This window comes from Fringilla coelebs, assembly GCF_963513975.1.
Source record: "Fringilla coelebs genome assembly, chromosome: 2".
NCBI classification, from domain to species: domain Eukaryota; kingdom Metazoa; phylum Chordata; class Aves; order Passeriformes; family Fringillidae; genus Fringilla; species Fringilla coelebs.
In genome coordinates this window covers 115567094-115586896 of record NC_140029.1, presented here as the reverse complement: position 1 = coordinate 115586896, position 19803 = coordinate 115567094, and the positions used below count along the sequence as shown (strand labels likewise).

At 47.2% G+C, this 19803-nt stretch overlaps 1 protein-coding gene across 3 annotated transcripts in view; it reads left to right on the top strand.

Annotated features, from left to right (window-relative positions):
* The window catches only part of GDPD5 (glycerophosphodiester phosphodiesterase domain containing 5), a 100462-nt gene that overhangs the window by 64207 nt on the left and 16452 nt on the right, over nt 1-19803 (top strand). For 2 of the 3 annotated variants that reach the window (XM_084201254.1, XM_084201253.1), the window contains exons 3-8: nt 7749-7852; nt 11231-11324; nt 11875-11934; nt 13922-14020; nt 14585-14678; nt 16581-16726. In XM_084201254.1, coding sequence (XP_084057380.1) covers nt 7749-7852; nt 11231-11324; nt 11875-11934; nt 13922-14020; nt 14585-14678; nt 16581-16726 — 597 coding nt within the window. Of the gene's footprint in view, nt 1-7748; nt 7853-11230; nt 11325-11363; nt 11562-11874; nt 11935-13921; nt 14021-14584; nt 14679-16580; nt 16727-19803 lie in introns of those variants that run through there. The other variant, XM_084201255.1, reaches the window with a different exon arrangement.

The following is a 19803-nucleotide window of genomic DNA, read 5'->3' as shown; positions in this document are numbered from 1 at the left end:
TGGCTGGGAAAAATCAAGTAGGTTAAAAATGTGTTCCCAGGAGCAGTGGAAGTAGAGTAAATCCTGCTGTGGGGGATAGATTGGGGATCCCCTCTCACTCTCTTCTGTTTCCTCATGAATCAGAGGCTCCCTCAGGGATTTTTGTTTACCTCTGCCTTGAACGAAAGAGCGAGGATGTAATTGCTGGAAGCAGAGCTGGTCCAGGATGTGATTATTGCTGCTCAGAGTCCCCAGGGGCCTCCAACAGCCAGAGAGAGCCCTGGCTCCAGCTGTGCTGCTGTCCTGAGCAGCACAGGAATTCCCATCTCGGTGCCATCCAGGCTTGCCAGTGCTTTTTGTGAGGGATGCTGGGGATGCAGTGAAGCTCTGCCTTTGTTGGGTGGTGGACACCTAGAGAGAAACTGGTGCTCTGGCAGGATCTGTGGGGAGGGAGGGGCAGGCAGGCTGGGTTATCCCTCAGTTTGCATTCTTTTATCCCTCTCCATGCTGTTTGGGCAAGGAAAACTGTCCCACTGCTCCCAGCTTTGCATGCCTGGAGGGAATCAGCCCTGCCCTTTGTGGTGGTGTGTTTGGAGGCCGGGAGCTGGAGGTGATTCACAAAGTGTAGCAATGATATTTTTAGAGGTTTGGCTCTCTTTGTGTTGCATCTGTTGAGCTGCAGTTCAGCTCCAGCAGCCCCAGCAGGAGCACATATTTCAGGAATATGTTCTCTGCCGTGACCTGCTAAATGGAATTGTAAATGGAGCGTGTCACAGCTCAGGAATCTCATTCATGGCCTCTTCTAACAAGGTGTGGAGAGAGCTATTAGCCGGTCTTTGTAATAATCAAACAAGATGTGCCTGAGATGTGCAGTGACTTCCTTTGGGAAACATCTGGTTAAGTGTTAAAGCCTGAGCAGCAGGGCTTTCTTTTCTTTGCCCCTTGCTTCCAGACCCATTGTCTGCCAGACCCAATTTCTTCCTTTTTCTGCCCATTTCTTTAACGATTGGCAGGTGCCTCTTATGCAAGACCAAGGAGTAAAAAATCTCAGCACTGTTTCTGAAGTGGCCAGACTGGCTCAGATTGGTTGTGCTCCCAAATTTATCCTTCCAGTCACTCCCTCTCCTTCCTGGAGAGGGCTGTAGCAAGTGGGGAAAGTCCCATTCCTTATGAAATTTGAAGTGCTAAGCCAAGCCAGGGGGAAGGGAGAGAGTTGAGGATGAGGAGTAAAAAGCAAGAGGTGGAGCTCAAGCAGAGCTTTGCACCAGATGGTCACGATTGTTGGGTGGAGAGAAAACAAAGCCTTTGGGCAGGTTACAGAGTCCTGTGGGAGCTGCCTGATGCACTGTGGGGTGTTGCAGGCTCCTCCTGCTCCCCTGGGCTCCTGAATCATCAGTCCAAGAGAGGGCTGAAAGCCTGATCCCTCTGCAGCCCTAGGTGAGGGAATTTCAGCCCCGGCACCTCGGTTCTGCTCCGGATGTGCTGAGGTCTGTGAGGCCAACATTTGCTACTCGAGTCTATTGATCTGCTCACTTAAATGCTTCAAATCCTTGGAGTGCAAGGTGCTTTCCATTAGTTCTGCCCCTCTGCAGTGCCAGATGGAGCTGCTGGATGTGCTTTTGGCAGGGAAGGCTGATTGCACCCTGGGCTGTAACAATGGCAATGCCGGATGTGGGTTTTCCTCTCCAGGGACACTTGAGGGAGCTCATCTGAGCACTGAGGGCTCCCTATAACCATAGAACAGACAGCAGTGAACCCACTGGGGCCACCAAACTGTTTGGAACAGGAGCCAGAAACAGAGCAGGAGGGCAGAGAGCTGGGGTTGTGCAGCTGGAGGTAGGAAGAGAGGATTTTGCTGCTCCCAGCAGCTAAGGAGAGAGTGACTGTAAAGAAGGTCACAGAATTATAATTTTTTGGTGTTGGAAGGGACCTTGAAGATCATCCTGCTCCAGCTCCCTGCCGTGGCAGGGACACCTTCCACTGGACCAGGTTGCCCCAAGCCCTGTCCAGCCTGGCCTTGAGAACTTGAGCCAGGATGGCTCTTGGCAAGAGGCAGTGGGCACAGCCTGCATCAGGGGAAATTCCAGCTGGACAGAAGGGAAATTTCTTCCCATCAGGCTGGTGGTGAAACCCTGGAGCAGAAGCCAGAGGAGAGTGGGAATTCAGAACAAGCCACTGCTTTAAGGGCTCTGCATTCACATGCTAAGAGTTAATAAGGGAAGTTTCTAATTTCTCCTTAGGAGCTGAAGTGTTCCCGTTGACAAAACACTCCAGCTGACACTTGTTCTTGGTGATCCTCAGTTTCTGGTTCTCTTGGGAGATGGAGTCATCTTTCATCCTCAGAGATGATTTAATAACTTGCTGGAAGATAATGTTTTGTTTGTTTGGACAAGGTCTGATTGGGTAATCCCGAAATGAGGAATTGCGCCGTCAGTTCTCCCTTTGTATTTGCTGGATAAATGTTAGCTCTCCTCCTTTCCTCTCCAAGCTAATACTGATAAATGCCTGATTCTTGAAAATGCCAGAACACAGTGGAGTGCAGGCTTCTTAATAAACTCTTTGTTGGATCCAGGAGTGAATTGAAATGGTCAGAAAACACATTTGAGTGATGGTGGTGGTGCTCCAGTCTGATTCCAAGTCCTGGATTTGCTCCTGAGATAGAGACTTGTTCAGGACTGATCCCTCAAAAAACCCATTGATTTGCTAAAGGCAAGCTGGTGGATATTTAGGGACACAAGGATGGTATGCACTGCAGGGAGATAAAACACCTTTTGACCCTGCTGCATTTCCAAGTTTGAAAGTGTGGTTATATTGAATATCTCTGAATGTTGCCTGCACATAAAAGTTCCAGCAGGGAGATTTACAGTATGGAGCTGGAGGAAGATTCCCATGTTGGATTTTGTTGGTGTGGTCAGATCCATGTGCTGCTGTTTTCCATCTGCTCGTGCATGCCCTGCCCAATGTGCTGCCAGATTTGTAGGAGGGCTCAGGCTCCTTCCAGTTTCCTCTCAGCAGAAATTCCATCCTCAAGCCAAGATGCCCTTCAGCAAGAAATTGCTTTAAAATATTAGATTTTTTCTGAAAGGCTTCTGTTTTTCAAAACTGGAGTTTTTCTGATTAAAAAAGAAGAGGGAGAGGAGGAGTAAGACATTGTTAAAAAGCTTCTTCCTGTTCTAGTTAAGTTTTTATTGAGTTATTTCATTATTTTAATGAATGAACAGGAGGTTCACTGTGCTCAGGAGACAGAGAATGGGTAGGGTCCTCCACAGGGACTGAAAGCCATGAATTCCCAGAGGCACTTTGGCTTCAATAAGAGCCTTCTTCCTGATGGATGACTGGCAGCTCCTGAAACAAGAGGGTTGGCTTCCTTCTCCAGCTTTCTCCCCCTTTTTCCTCTTTTTTTTTCTTTTATTTCCCCCCCACACACAGTTTTCCTCCTTTTTTTCCCCTTTTCCTTTTTTTTCCCTTTTTTTTTTTTTTTTTTTTTAATAAAAAGGTGCCCCAATTGCTGCACTCATCTGACTCAAACTCCTCCACAACTTTGGTTTGTGTCCTCTGCCCAGTCTCAGTAGTGGCTCCTTGTAGAGTTCACAGAACCACAGAATGGTTTGGATTGGAAGAGACTTTAGGGATCATCTTCTTCCAACCCTTGCCATAGTCTCCAAGCTGTTGATGTTCTCCAGTTCTCAGTCTTTTAAAGAAAATATCTTTAAGTGAATAAGATCCATCTGCTCTGAGGTGGATCTCCTCAATTCCAAGCACCCACAACCTCCTCCCTGTGTTGGAGGTGGAATCTTTCTCTTTGGGGGGACTTTTTGGGCAGACTCTGCTGTGGTTTCAGCTGCTCCGGGAGAGCTTTGGGACATCGGGTTTGTTGTGAGCCCGTTGCAATCCTCACACGTGGATGTGAATCCAGGAGGGAATATAAAATCCATCAGTTCCCTTCTGAGCTGTGCTGGGGTGAGCTGCAGCACGCTCCAGCAGTGGCATTTGGGATCCTGTGGATGCTCAGGCTGGAAGGGACCCAGTCTCGCCCATGTTGATGGAGAGGATGCTGTGAGCTCATCCCTGTGGGCATGGAGCCCTAATCCAGTCAGCAATGGCATTTCCTCAGACCCATTCCCAGTTCAAAGCAGGCTTCTCTCCTTCCAGTTCCTTCTGAAGCTCTCTGTGGGCTCTGGGTGCCAGGGAGGATGCTGGAGGCGTGGGTTTGCCTAGGAAGGGGTTCTGCTGTTTCATCCCAAGGCTGGCAGGCGTAGGTGGATCTCAGGGATGCTAATCCTGCTGGGGATGAGCTGACAGGGACTCCAGCAAGCAGCACAGGTGCAGGATGGCATTTCAGGACTGCTGTCAACTGGGGTGACTCCATCAGCTTCTCTGGAGCAAAATCCTTCTGCTCTGTTGGCTGTCAGGGAATCAGCTGGCTCTGGCCTTGCTTTTTCTTGGCTTCCATGGAGCAGACCTGGAGCCAAGAGTGTTGTACTGGCCCTGCTTCCCAGCTGGGTCCAGAGGAAGTGCGAGGGGGCAGCTGAGCTCATGGGGCAGCATTTCAGCAACCCTGGTAAAAATGTGGTAAAAATAAAGAATTTAATACAGTCTCTCATGTTGAACCCTCTGTTTTGCCTGCAGGTCTCAGGCAGGGTTTGGGACAGAGTTCTGATAGAGCCAGCTTAGTTATGTAATTTAAATAAATGTTAATTATAAATATATTGAATTTATTTATGTATCCTATCATTGTATAAAAATTATATTACTCTTAATATATAATATGAAGAATATTAATTATATGGTTGAGCTTGATGATCTTAGAGTTCTTTTCCAGCCTTTCTGATTCTATGATTAATAGAATTAACCTCAAGAAGAGAGACACATGTAAATGCAGTGATAACCACTTCAGATCAATGCAGTCTCACCCTGGCCAGTCTTGATTTTTAAGATCTTAAGTGTTGATTATCTATTCTAAGTTCACATCAGACTCTGAGTCCTGATACAGTGCTGATCTGCCTTTTGGGAGGAAAATGGACAATTTAGATAGCCTGGATTTCCTGGTCAAAGGGGTTTTTTAGTTCACAAATGGCACCATGCTAGGAGGTGTCTCCTGGCATATGTGTGATCATCTGGAATGAAATAGGTGAGAAATTCCTGTTTCTAATATAGAATTGAGAGAGTCCTTGTAGGAGGGCTTGGTGGGAGTGTGTGTATAGTTAACCTCATAGCATCTCCTACAGATCCTGCAATAAATAAAATAAACTTCCTGAGCCTCTCTGCTTTCCTGTGCTACTGCAGTAAATAATGCTTTGTCTGGCTTGGGGAGTTGCTGCAAGAGACTGGCAGAGACTTCAGTTAACCAAAACTAATCCCTAAATTGGAAAATCTGTCCCCTGTGATATGATTTTCAGTTCTGTTTTAAACAAGATTAAATCTTCAAGCACAGGAATGGGAAAAACTGTGAGCCAGTGTCACAGATGAATCAAACACTGGCTTTTTTGCAAATTCTTTTAATATGTGAATTGTTTTATTTCCCCCAAAACTCCCTAACCTGGAGCTGGTTTTGCTGCCACCTGGCATGGGGTAGGGATTGGGGATGTGCAAAAGTGGTGGAGAATGTGTGTGAAACACTGTTTATATATTTATACTGTGATTTTAATGAAAATTTTTAAATCTGGAAATCTACAACTTGGTAGGATGTCTCTGATGTCATTAATTTCCCTTAGGGGGCCCTTCTGATTGTGTTGGTTGATCACTGAATCAGAGAATGGTTGGAAGGGACCTTAAAGATAAATATTCTGTATTTTTTCTTAAAGCCCACTGAGAAATGTGGCTGAACTCACTGAAGGATGATGCCTTGAGACAGAAGAATTTGCCTGGGTTTTCACAAAACCAGCAAGGCATGGCAAGGGCACCCTCAAGGACAGACCCAAAATAGCTTTTGGAGAGCTTGCCACAAGCTCTGCTGCTTGCATGTAAATAAGGGGGGGAATTATCTTTATATATACAGGGGGGAAAGCTCAAAGGTTTTAAAATGTTTTCCTTGGCTTGTTTATCAAATCAGTGTCATCCAGTGCATGAATATCAGCAAAGCTCAGCCCAGAGTGACCTTTAAAGAGCTGGAGGGTTGGATTTTTGTTGAAATGTTGGTCTTTGACATAAAAGGTACCTAAAACCTCCCTTGCCATGGAAAACCCCAAATATATGTGGGAATGTAACCCATATTTAACTTCTGTGTGCAAGGAGGCATGAGACCCTCATGGAGAGGGGGAGAGAAAATCCCAACAGACAGTGAGAAATTGAGGTTTGGGATCTTGGGGATGTGCAGCCTGGAAGGCATCCAGAAGGAGGGGAATGGTTTGGGTTGGAAGGGACCCCAAAGCCCATCCAGTGCCACCCCACCATGGGCAGGGACACCTTCCTTATCCCAGGCTGCTCCAAGCCCTGTCCAGCCTTTGGAATACTTCCAGGGATCCTGGGGCAGCCGTGGCTTCTCTGGGCAAAATTGGATGTCCTGATTTGGGTTATACAGCCAAGAATTTGGAATTTCTAGCAGAAAACATCATTTTTGGCTCAGCAAAAACAAAATAATTCCAACCCTTTTTATTGCTTTATTTTGGCTTTTTTTTTTTTTTTTCTATGATGGAGGATACAAGGAAGAGCTGTATCACAGGATCAGTATCCAGGGTGATGCATAATCAAAAATAGTCACAGCTAAAAATAATTATAAAAATCATTCACAGTTCAGTAGGTAACTCCAGCCCTTACCATGGAAAGGGAGGCAAAACCCAGTATTTTTTAATGTTTCTATTGTCACTATACTGGTTACATTGTTTTGCATAATTAAAAAGCTAGGAGAGTTCACCAGAGAAAAGAACATTTTCCAAAACAATGAATGTGTGCTCGGGGCCTGGAAGGGAATTACAGTGGCAAGGGTTGTTCATGGTCTTTTCCAGTCTTCATCCTTCCTTGCTCATTGTGGGAAGAGAGGAGTTGTTGGAATATTTTCCATGCAGAATTTATTTCAATGTTGAAATAAAAACACCTGTGGACTGTTTAAGACCAAGGAGTAAAAACCAACCAAGAGCCCATGGAAATGGGGCTGGTGAGAGGCAGTTTGAAGACACTGATTGATGTCCTTGTGGTTTGGGATTCTACCCATGGCATTGGAGCAGGGACACTGAACAGGTTTATTTGAGGGATTTCTTTTGTGTGTACGTTGAATAGAATTTGAAATGCTCCTGCATGCTGAATGTTGGTGCTGGTGTGGTCTGTTTGCAAAGCACTTGAAATATGTGGTGGTGCTGGTGGGAGGAATAAGTGGTGGGGATGGGTAGTTTGGCTCTGCAGGATCTGAGCACCTCAGGGGAAGGAATAAGGAGTGGGAACATCCCTAATGCGCTGTGTAATTTTCACCATGTGATAGCTACTCAGTCATTTAGGCTAAGCCCAGGGGAGGGGAAGATGCATGAGAATGGAAAAGTTAATTAAACAATTGCCTCAAAAAAAATCCCAAAAGACCTAAACAGCCAGCAACAAAAATCCCTCACCAAACAAAACCCCAGCTCTATCTGGAAATGTCCCCTCTTCCCTGACAGCTGGAGAAATGCTCTTCCAGTCCTCCATAAGATGAATCTACATAAACAAGCCCTCTGCCCACACCTGGGCAAACTTGGGACATTTCCAAATTTGCCTTTGGAAATGCCTCTTTACTCCACTGAGTCTCCACAGGCGGGATCAGGTGGGATCCTATTGACGCTGACTTCTCTTTTCCTCTGCAGTGGGAGCGCCTCTGGTTCCTCATCCTCACCTCATCCTTCTTCCTCACTCTGGTCTGGTTTTACTTCTGGTGGGAAGTTCACAACGACTACAATGAAATCAACTGGTGAGTAGAGCTTCCCTCAGGAAATTTGGGGTTTGGCCATCATGCACCTGCTTGGCACAGCTTTGGGTTCATCCAGATCCTTTGGACGGAAGTGTAACGATGAGAAAGGGAGAATGGGGTGGGGAGTGGGGCTCAAGGAGAGCTCCTTCTGCCTGACCTAATGTAGATGTAACGTGGCCTCACATCTCCACTTGGTGGCTGGGTTTTTGTTTGTTTATCTCGATGGTTGGCTGGATTTGAAAGTGACTGAGCAATTTGGCTGCAGCTATTCCACAAAATATCCATAGCAAAAATTCAGCCTGAAGCACATGGGTGTGGAAAATATTATACAAAGTTGGAAGGAGCTGAAAAGGAGCTTTGCAGTGGGATGTGCTGGAATTTAGGGTGTTGCCAGCTGCCTCCAGTGCTGGAAATTATTCTCCCTTTTATTATCAGCAGCATCTTAAAACATTTTGACAGCACCTTGGGCTGTATTCTAACCAAACTGCTTTGACATCATCTTCTTGTCAAACATAAGATGTAAAGTGTATTTTAAAGCACAGTGGGGAGCTGATCCCTTAAATAAATCATCTGCTTTAGATGCTGGAGCTGTGTGAGGGAGAGTGTTTACCAACATGGTGATGTGAGCTGGCTCCTCCCAGGAGAAAATGGGTTTTTTCTCTTTGCTCACACCCACACTGTGAAGTGAAACCATCACCGTGGCTCTGGATTATTTGTAACATCAGCATGATCAAAATGCTTTTTTTTAAAGTGGCATTTTGGAACCCTTCTCTTCTTCAGTTTGTACCCTCAGTAAAGGATGTGATTGCTCCAGTGCAAAACCAGCTCTGTCTGAGCTCAAAGTTGTGAGAGGGCTCAAAACATTCCCTCAGAAATGAAGGAAAGCCCTGGGAATGCTGGGAATGGGCACTGCAGCTGCAGTGGTGCCAATTTTTGGGTCCCCAAATATTCTTGCAGGAATGTGGGGAGATGTGCAGGTCTGCTCTGGATGCAAGGGGCATTTGGGATTTAACACAGACGTCACCTGAGCCCAAAGCCCCGTCCCTGCCATGCCCCCAGGATGCTGGAAGCACATCCCAAGAGGGAAAAGGTTCCCTCTTGTGCAGCCCAGGTCTGGAAGGGGCTCTCTGGATGGCAGACAGCATTTCAGGCACTGCCACTCAGCGCTGAGAAGGGGTCAGTGCTTGGTGTGGGCTGTAACCCCAGCTGGATCCCGGCTCCACACACCTCCAGAGGTCGAGCAGGGCTTCTGGAAAACAGCTGTGGGAGGGCTGGGTAGGAGGAGGAGAACACAGGGTGAGGTTTTAATTACAGCCATGCCAGTTCCAGGCACGGGGAGAAATAATTTCCACTGGGTCTGTGCAGGCTGAGCCCGGCCCTTCCCTTCCAGCACGGCTACTTGGGCACGGTGAAAACAGAGCAGTCTGGGGCCAGGCAGGGTGGGAAGGACTTGAGAGCATCATTTTCTTCCCAGCAGAGCTGTGAACCTGTTGCTGATGAGGCACAGTGAGGTCCTGGTGTTTAGAAACAGCACCTTTGCTGTTCCTCTGTCATTGTCACTTCTGGGTGGTGTTTTTGGACCAGATTTCTTTGCTGCTTGCTCCTGCTGCCTTCCTCTCTGCTCCACTGATTTCTTGGCAAGCTGGGAGCAGAGGAAGGGCTCTCTGGGGCACGGCACACCAAGCTCCTGCACCGAGCCAGGGCTTGCAGAGGAGCTGGGAGAAGGAGTTGCTGTGATATTGGTGTGAGGAGCTGCTGAGCTCCTTTCTGCCCTCCAGAGCTCATCCCTGGCAGCTCTCCTTGCTCCTGTCACCTCCAGCCTGTCCCACCAGGTGCAGAGGGGCTGGAGGAAGACTTCTTCCCTCTCTGGGACTTGCTCCAGCTCTGCACCACCCTCTAGGAGGAGATTTTTCAACCCGAACCTCTGAGGGTCTTTTCCCTCTGCCCCCCTTGAGGAGGTTTCTCATCTTTTTACCTGAGTATCAGGCAGCTTGGGCAGCAGTTAGGTAATTTCAGCTTGTAAGGACCAAAGGGCTGTTCTGGGATTGAAATGGGTTTTAGGAGGACAAGGCAAAATTGTGGACCAGCTTGTATTGCTTCAGGCTTTTAACATCCAGGTCCTTGTTAGTGAGGGTGCTCTGTGCCTCTGAAGTAAATTTATTTTTTTTTAATTATTGCTTTTGGCATTTCCCTTTTTGGTGTCTACACTTGATTGCATTACAGTCCAGCTCTGCCCTGTCTGAGGTTTGTTCTGCACCAGAAGGCTTCACCCTAGCTCAGGCAGGCTGTTGGGATGCTCTCATTTGTGACCCTGCCTGTGTTCCCCCTGCAGCAGGACCATAAATGCAAGTCTGTGTAGCAAATGTTTTCCTCCTTGGTTCTGGAGAAAGCTCCTCTGCTCCACAGCTAGCATGGAGCCAGCAGTTTAAAACAATCATCTGCACATAAGTGAAGGCCTGGTGCTCTCAGAGGGCATTGAAGGGACATCAGAGCAAAAGCTGAAATGGACTGAGAGCTAAAGAAGCTCTGGGTGGTGGCATCAGCAAAGACTTCAGAGGAGCCCTCTTTCCTTTCTTCCCTCTTTTTTCCTAACAGCATGTCTGGAGCCCTGCAGATCCCTGGGTTTGTGCTCTTTGACTCCCTGAGCAGAACCTGGACCTGGGCCATGCCTGGTTTTGCTTTCCAGGTCCCACAGGGGAGCTTTACTCCTGGAGAGAATGAGAATCTGAGAATGTCCTGAATTATATCATGGAGTCCAGCTCCTAGCTCTGCACAGGACAGCCCCAAAAATGACCCTAGAGTTTGTCCAAACAGATCAGAGGTTCTGGCTGATGAATGATGCTGGATTTGAGTGCTGGGGAGGAGATTGAATCTTTGACCTGCATTTATATAATGCAGCATTTCTGTCTGTTGGAACCAAAAAAAAAAAAAAAAAAAAAAAAAAAAAAAGGAAAAAGGCACTGAGAGGCAAAAAACAAAAAAAAAGGACCCAGCCAGTTCCTTGAACGAGCTGATTCCACCCCAGAGCCATCCTTCCTTGATGTGCCAAAGGGTTTGCTTGGAGATAATGTCAGCCCTGATCCAAGCCAATTTAGGGATGTTCTGTGGGGGCTTTTTTCCTAAAAATCCAGAGGGAAAATTTGAACCCAGGTCAGGTCTGAGCTGTCAGAAGCTGCAAGAAGGGTTCTGGGGTTTCTCTGCCTCCCTCTTATCCACTTAATTTCCCTAAGGGATCAAAGCACTGGGTTGTCACTTGTGCTTTTTGCTGCCTATCTCTTCTCTAGAGAAAGGTCTGTTTTCTAAAGTCTTGTCTGACCCCAGTGAAGCTGTTCTGGTGTTGAATCCCTCCTTGATCTGCCCTTCCCACTTCTCCTCCAGGTTTTTGTATAACCGAATGGGATACTGGAGTGACTGGTCCATTCCAATCCTGGTAACAACTGCTGCTGGCTTTACCTACATCACAATGTTACTGGTGAGTAGAGTGAAATCCCATTTCTCAGAGCTTTGTGTGCTGCCTTTAAAAAGGCCACGAGCTCCTCAGGCCATCTGCAAGTTGAGGAGTTTGCTCTCAGAAGTGATTTCTCTCTCATTCTCTTTCTCTACGCCTGGAGTTGCATAAAATTCCAAGTGAGAAGCTGCTGGTCTCTGAGCTCAGATGCTGAAAAGTAAAAGACACCCTCAGAGGAGGAATAGAGTTTTGTTTCCCACGGTATGGCCCAGTTTCCCCTTCTGGGCACAAGTGGCAGTAGTTTCCCTTTGTCCCAGGGTGTTGGGACCCTCAGGGAGGTGGCACTGCTTCCTGCAGCCCCAGGAGCTGTGGCCAGGCTTTGAACTCCCAGCCCCTTGGAGGGCAAAGCTTTTTCCTCCCCATCCTTGGCATTGGGGAGGATCTGCTGGCCCACCTTGCCTCCACTCCTGCTGGCTCCTGTGGCTGTCCCCTGGGTTGGTGGCGTGTCCCTGCGTGCTCACACACTCCAGGGTGGTGATGTGCCTCTGTCTGACCCTCTGTTTGTCCCTCCCAGATCCTGGCACTGTGTCACATAGCTGTGGGACAGCAGATGAACCTGCACTGGCTGCACAAGGTAAATCTCAGCTCCCAGGGGAGCAGGGTCTTGGGAATGCTGGAGCCTGGGCAGCGGGCAGGGGGTGGTGGCACTTCTGTCACTGTGTCCTTGGGAAGAGCACGAAATGTCTGTGGTGCTTGTGTGGCCTCATCAGCAAACTGCTCAGGAGAGGCCATCAGAGCTGGGGGGCAGAGAATTTGGGGAAATGCTTTTGGCTCTTGCTGATAGAGGTCTGTGGAGATGGAGAACACCAGTGCTTAGAGCAGCCTGGTTCAGCCCAGCTCAGTGCTCCAGGAGCCTCTCTGGGGCTCCCTTCTGTGCTGAGCCCAGCCCTGGAGAGGGGCTGGGCAGAGGGGAAGCTGTTCAGAGCGGGCTGAGAGGGGCCAGCTGGGAAAGCCTTGGGATGAGAGGTGGAGGTGATGAAGCTGAGAGTGTGCAGGGTGAGGTTTGCTGGCCCAAGGGGTTTGTGTGTGAAGAGGTTTGAGAAACACTGCTGTGAAACACAAGAAAAGATATGTGGAGCGCAGAAAGGGAGGGGAAAGGTGTGCAGGGGGAGAAAAGGGCTTGGCAGGATCCCATTGTAGCTGGCAGTCTGCTAACTGGAAATAAAGGGAGCGGTCCTGAATCTGCCAATACCCAGCTCCTCCTGAAATTCTGCACGTGATGTAGGATCAGAGCCTGAACACCTCCCTGGACAGGCACAGCAGACACTGCCCCACCCTGCCTTTTCTTTTCCTTTTTTTCTTTGCCTTGGAGATGGCAGAAATTGTGCTTCCTCAGGGGAAGAGGATGCAATCAGAGAGGGAGCAGGGACTGTCTGACTGCTGCTGCAAAATAAGTTATCAATTCTTGAGTCTGACATATGTTTCTTCATCGGGGAAAATGGTATTTTTCAGATATGTTGGTGGGCTTAGATGAGTCAGTCCAGAAGAGGGATGTGTTGGTGATCAGCTCTACCCTCTGGACTCCCACCCTTCCTCCCCTTCTTCCAAAGGAGCCCCATTCTCATCACAGCTCACATGTGTGGCTCTGTCTCTTCCCTTCCCCACACCTCCCTCAGCTTCCTAAGGAGGTTGAGATTCAGGGCTGGAATAAGTTAATATTTTTCTTGGAACTGTACTGAATTAACTTCAAATATAGATTCAAGTGTGGGGGAAAGGCTGGTATGGGCAAAGCACACAATTCCTTCCAATTTCCTCCCGTGATTCTGTGCAGAGGGCTGTAAGCCAAGAGGGAGATGAGTGTGAGGGGAGGAGAAGCAGCAATAAATGGGAGCTGATGGGAGGAGGAGTGGAGATTTGTGTCCTGACACCTCTGTGTCACACAGGATGGCCACACCAAGGGGAATCAGGGCTCTAGAAAGAGGACAATCCTGTTTACATGTACCAAAGGGATTCTGTAAATGTTGGCAGTGTGGGATTTTATTTGCCAGTCTGAAATGGTCCTAGAGAAACCCTGTGCACCTGACATGATCCATTCATTTCTGGGGATCAATTTTCTGCCAAGTCTCCCCTGCAGATTTTGGATCTGCAGCAGCATCCCTTGGCTCTGGCAGAACAGCAGAGGCTGAACACCAGGCACAGGCAGAGAGTGAGGAATTATTTTTAGACAGGCAGCCCAGATTTCCAGTCCTTGCAGCTGGAGTTATTTCCGTGGCACTTTTCCATGGTTTGAACTTTTTACCTTCACCACGGAGGTCACGTTTTTTAGTTTTGCCTGCTTTGCTCACACCTCTGAGGGCTTCCAGGAGAGAGGGAGGCTGGGGGAGTCCTGGTGGGCGGATGTCTGTCACCTCAGTGCCACCACTGTCCCTTTCCCAGCCCCAGTGTCTGTTCTAATGTGACAGCACATGAGCCCAGCCTCCTTCCCTGTGAGTCTTTTTTCAGACCTTTTACTGCATGCAAAGCTTTTCTCTCTCCATTTCCCAACCCATAATACAGATCCCAACCTATTTTTTATAATGACCACAGTCCCCAGCCTGTAAATGCCCCCTGGTTTCTTGTAGATTGGCCTGGTGACAACCTTGATAACTACTGTGGTGACCATGTCGTCGATAGCACAGCTTTGGGATGATGAGTGGGAGATGGTTTTTATTTCACTGCAGGTAAGTTGTCTGCAAGAGTGCTTCCCTGGGGGAGGGAAGGGGCCAGTGCAGCTGAATCCCACGGGATTTATGTATTTCTGTAGGATGAAGCTCTGTCTTAATGGTTGTCACAGCCCAAATTGAAATCCTGGCAATGAGAAAATTGTTTTAAGGAAGACTCGTGGTGTCATGCAGGGCTAGAGAAGTAGGAAAGGAAAATACTTACAAATTTAATTTCTTACAGATCTGCTCTCTGTTCCTTTTCCCCCCCTCTTCCTCAAAAAAAGAAGTCCAAAAATATTTTCCCCATTTTGCTTAAGAGGTGACCACTGACGTGTATTTGGGAGTATGCAAATCTATGCAAATACAGGGGGTGGAAATGGCATTCACACAAGTGACTAACATTTCCCACAAGTGCTTTATTTCATTGGGGTATTTTTAAGATTTAGGCAGGGAATTGGAGAGCAGAAACACGACTCAGATGATGCATCTCCAGCTTTGTGTCATGGCCAGTGTGTTCAGAGAATTCAGAGGTGCTGGGGTGTTTTTAATCACATTTTCCTCTCCTCTTCTTGTGCCCTGCAGGCCACAGCCCCTTTCCTGCATATAGGAGCCCTGGCAGCTGTCACAGCACTGTCGTGGTTGGTGGCAGGGCAGTTTGCAAGGACAGAGAAAGCCAGTGAGTACCTCCTTCTTCCTGCAGGGTGGGCAGTGCCTGCTCCTCTTGGCTCTCTTTCCCCCCACCTTGTTTCCTTTTTCCCCCCCTTTTATTTCTCTTTTTTCCCCCCTTGCTTTTATTTTTTCCCCCCTTGCTTTTATTTTTTCCCCCCTTGTTTCTCTTTTTTCACCCTTGTTTCTCTTTTTACCCTCCTTGTTTCTCTTTTTCCCCCCTTGTTTCTCTTTTTTTCCCCACTTGTTTCTTATTTTTCCTTTTCCTTTATTTTTTTTTATTTTTTTATATTTTTTAATAAGTCAGGAAGCTGTTTTCCTTCTCTCTTTCTGTTCCTGGATTGTTTTGTTTGTTTTTAAGAAAAAACAGTGGTATCTCTTGATCTTAAGATTATTTCAGACTCATTTGACTCATGGAATTTATCTTACCTGGAAGAGTTTACAGGTTTTTTACTGCAGACATTGTGGTTTAGAAATAAAAAGAAAAAAACCCCAAAATAGCTGTGAGAACCTCCAGTGACTTTTAATGGAAAACAGGATTTTAATATTTTGGAAACAGCTGCAGGTCTTGGTGCAAGCCTATTCTTGCCATTTCTTTGTGGCATTGCAGCTTTTTTTTTTTTTTTTCTGAATATATTTTTATGGGGTTTTTTGCTCTGGTTAAACTGAATTTTGAGAGCCTGGTTGGTGTTTGGGTGCTCCTGGGTGAGCAGGACCTGGCTCAGGATCCCATTCTGTGTCTGCCTGCAGGTTTGGGTGCTGGTGCCCCCTTTAAGGGGCAGGACACAGTATGAGGTCCCTGAGCAAAGTGTCACTGAGTTCCTGGAGTGCTCCCTGAGTGATGGAGGAAAAAATCCCTGGCAGAGTTCCTAGAGTTACTTTCTGCCTTCTGGGAACGTGTGTGCATGAGCCTATTAGATGCTGGAAGCAAAGAAGAGCCTATTTATGAGTGAAACCAGATCAGCTGCAGCCAGGAGCTGAGCTGGGCCTAAAAAAAAAAAAAAAAAAAAACAAAAAGAACCACTACCTTCTCTATCTTGCATCCATTGCAAATATTTGTTTTGAGGGGTTTGGTTTGGGTATTTGGGGTTTTTTTGGGTTTTTTTTTGTTTTTGTTTTTTTTTTGTTTTTGTTTTGTTTTTGTTTTTGTTTTTGGTTTTTTTTGGTTTTTTTTTTTTTTTTTTGGAGGTTATCCCCTGAGTTCCGAAGCCTTAATGAGTTTGCAAAATAAATAATAATTTTACAAAATTTTAAAAATCAAGTCTTCTGCTGTAACATCTGTGGTTTCAAGTGGCTCCAGATATCTCAGGTGTTCAAGGGTGCCTGTTGTTTTTCAGATGGGAGGCAGTACTGCTCATCTGGTCCCAAGCACTGCAGCTCTGTCACAGCCCAGGGATTTATTTAAACATCTCCAGCTTGCTCAGTAAAACATGATTGCATCTTTCTGGTGCAAATCTCAAGGCAGAAGCAGCTGAAGTGGCTTTGCCCTGGCTGCAGTGGGTGGTGCTGGTGAACCACCAATATAAACTTTAAATGCACTGAGGTGGTGCCATGGCTTATTTTTAGCTGTGTGTGACTGGTGAATTATTTCCCTTGTCAGGCAGGGCAAAATTTGGTGCTGTCCCACCCAAAGGGTGGAAGTGCCAACAGCTTTTTGAGCTACATTTCTGGAGGTTGAAGCAATTCACGTGACTTATTGTTTCCCCAATATAAAATGAAGTGAAAACCTCTTTCAGGACTTGATTTTTATTTTTTTTAAATGTTTTTCCCTAAACACAGAGCTCTGCTCTTGCACTGGAGGCACTGACAGTAGATCAGTGGAGGAGGACAGAGGAGTCTTGCCTTTGCTCCTGTGATGTGAGGAGGGCAGGGCCAGCCTTTTCACCTCTCTGTGTCTCTCTCTCCACCCCAGCCTCCCAGATGCTGATGTTCACGGCGTACCTGGCAGTCGTAGTTGCACTTTACCTCGTGCCCCTGGCCATCTCCTCCCCCTGCATCATGGAGAAGAAGGCCCTGGCACCCAAGCCTGCCATCCTGGGGCACCGGGGGGCTCCCATGGTGAGTAGTGACCCTGTGCTGCCCGAGCTGGCACTCCAGGGATGGGTACAGCAAACGCGCTCCTGCTGCCTGGCATTGCTGTGGGAATAAAGCAGGGCTTGCACCCAGAGTCAAGGGACACCCCAGCTGTTTGGGGTGCACACAAAAGGCTGGTTTGTGCCATTGCATTCTTTTGGTTTTCATAGAATTGTGGAATTCTTCCCCTCGTCTTCTCTTTCATTCCCATTCTCTTCCCAAACATTGCCACCATCTGTTTGGGGTGGCTTTTTTTTTCTTCAGGCTTCTAAAGAGCTTGTGCTGCTTGTGCAGGTGAAATGAAGAAGCCCTTGCTTTGCTGCACAGCTTCCTTCCATGTTAAAAATAAGAGCATTTAACCTGGCTGCTGGTCTGATTGATAGCAGCAAACCCTCACAATGAACATCTTCTGCCAGAGCAGGAGAAAGGCTTGTCTGGGAAATAAATCTGTGTCAGGTCAGGTCCTCTTTCATTAAATCAAGCTTCAGCTTTCTTGTGTGGGCAGTACAATAATGAGGTCTCATCTCCTGCATCTACTTATTAAATCCCTAATGGCTCTTGCTTATGAGTTTATCCTCTTGTCCATTGTAGGGTTGGTGGTTTGTTTGAGGTAGTTTTCCTGGTTTCATGCTTTTTCACTTCCTTTCATTCTAGTTGAGGAATTTACTGAAAATTTGGGTCACAAAATCCCAGAATGGTTTGGATGGGAAGGGACCTTGAAGATGACTGAGTTCTGAGCCCCTGCTGTGGGCAGGGTTAGTTATGGATGCTCTTTAAAATATGGGGATTAAAGACATGTTTTGTTTTCTGTTTTAAACAGAACTCTTACTGCCTTGGAGTGTTACTCCCCTGGCATGATGGGACAGTAATGCTGAAATCCAATGGCCTGGCAAATCCCACACAGGGAATTTCCAAAGGCCATTCTTCCACAAAAAAGAAAATTCTTTCATTTCTAAGATTTCAGTTCTTAGATATCACTTGAATCCTTGTGGGATTTTTGGTCCAGTTTGTGGCTCACAAGGAGATTAATACCGGAGAAATAAAGGGGAAAAATTAATGAAAAATAAATTAAAATGATGGCCATATTTCCAGAAGGACAAGAAAATACCCTTAAATCTTGTTGATGAAACAAAAGATCAGATCCTTTAGTGCATAATCACAGAATCCCAGAATGGTTTGGGCTGAAAGGGACCCTCAAGACCACCTTGTTCCAACCCCTTGCCATGGCAGGGACACTTTCCTCTGGACCAGCCAGAGGTTTGCAGTGGCTGCAATTAGTTTGGAATAAAATTTGTTTCTTCTGTCCAGGCTTCTTCATTAACCTCCCCAACAAACAATGCCATGAATTTCTTTTTAAGGCCTGGCTAATTAAGGGAAGAACACAAATGTGGTGATGTCCAGCTGCAGCCAGGCTGTGCTGCTCCAACAGTTTCATAATCTTCTTTAAGGAAGGTCCCCAAAGCTCCTGTCTCTGTTTGAATGCATTTGCAATGGATTTCTAAGCACAAAAATAACCAAAATGAGTTCATTTGCTGTAATTTTCTAGAAATTACTTGCTGTGTCTCTGCAGCAGGAAGAAATGAATAGTAGCCTGATTTTTGCAGGGGATGAGTCTCTCAAACCAAGCACAGAGAAGAGGAAGAGCTCTTAGAAATCCTGAGTTGGGTCTGTCTGGCTCTCAGTACTTGGGCATGGTTTATAAAAGAGAGAAGGTTTGGAAATCATTGCTTTGTGCCCCAAGGTTTCTTTCTCTTAAGGAATTGGTTGTATCCTTTGTTATAAACCTGGTTTTAGACATAGCATGCCTGAATGTATTGTACCAAGCAGGTATCCCTTAAAAAAACCTGGAGAGATACAGAAAGAAATACAAGCAGAAAGGTTGTGCCTTTTTTTTTTTTTTTTGTTTAGTTACTGCAGTTTAGTTGCAAAGCTCTTTTTTAAAAATAACATTAATCTCAGCAATTTATTCCTGTAACAGCAGCTGCCCCACTTGGATGCATCTTTGCCTTAAACGTGCTTAATCTGGGGCTTCAGCTCCCTCCTTCTTGGAGGAATAGACAGGCTGGAAGGATGGAAATGCCTGTATCTCAGATTTTCCTTTCTCACAAAAACCCTCACATCTCAGGGTTTATAAACCCCTGGCACAGAGCAATCCTGCCTCCAGAGTGGTGCCATCTCTGGGGACAGGCAGCCTCTGGCCTTGGTGGAATAGGTTAAATTTGCTTTCCTGGCTTTCTGGTTGATGTTTGCTGAGTTGTGTCATGGGTGTCAGTGCCTTGTGCAGAGCTTCAGCAGCTGCAGAGGGCAGGTTGGGATGGACTCCCTGGGAGAGGCAATTATTTCTGGCAGGGGGACAGTCTGGGGACTCACAGGGAGATCTCTTTGCCTGAAGGCAAATCCCAGAATCACAGGGTGGTTTGGATTGGAAGGGACCTGAAAGCTCATCCAGTTCCTCTGCTCTGGAATGGGCAGGGGCACCTTCCTTACCCCAGGCTGCTCCAAGCCCTGTCCACCCTGGCCTTGGCTGGACAGGGCTTGGAGCCCAGGCACTGCCAGGGATCCAGGGGTACCCTGTGCCAGGGCCTGCCCAGCCTCCCAGGGAACAGTTCCTGCCCAAAATCCTGTCCATCCCTGCCCTCTGGCAGTGGGAAGCCATTCCCTGTGTCCTGTCTGTGTAAAATGTGCCCTCCTTTTCTCATCCCCTCTTGAAGTACTGCAAGGCTGCAGTGAGGTCTGCTCAGAGCCCCTTTAGGCACTGAGATTTCCCCAGGATCTTCTCTTCTGCAGGCTGAGCAAGCCCTGCTCTCCCAGCCTACTTTGGAGGAGAGGTTTTTCTGGGAGGGTGCCAAAGCAAAGTGCAGGGAGAGGATCATGGCAGGATTACCCTGCAGAAACCTGGGCTGCTTGGGAAGGGACACCCAAGCTGGTGGCAGCAGCCCAGGGTGATGTGAGCCAGTGTGGCTGGGATTCTCCAGCTCCTTGTGGCTGCTGCTCTCTGCTGACAGCTCTGGGAATGTGTGCAGAGCTCTGGGAATGTGTGCAGGGCTCTGGGAATGTGTGCA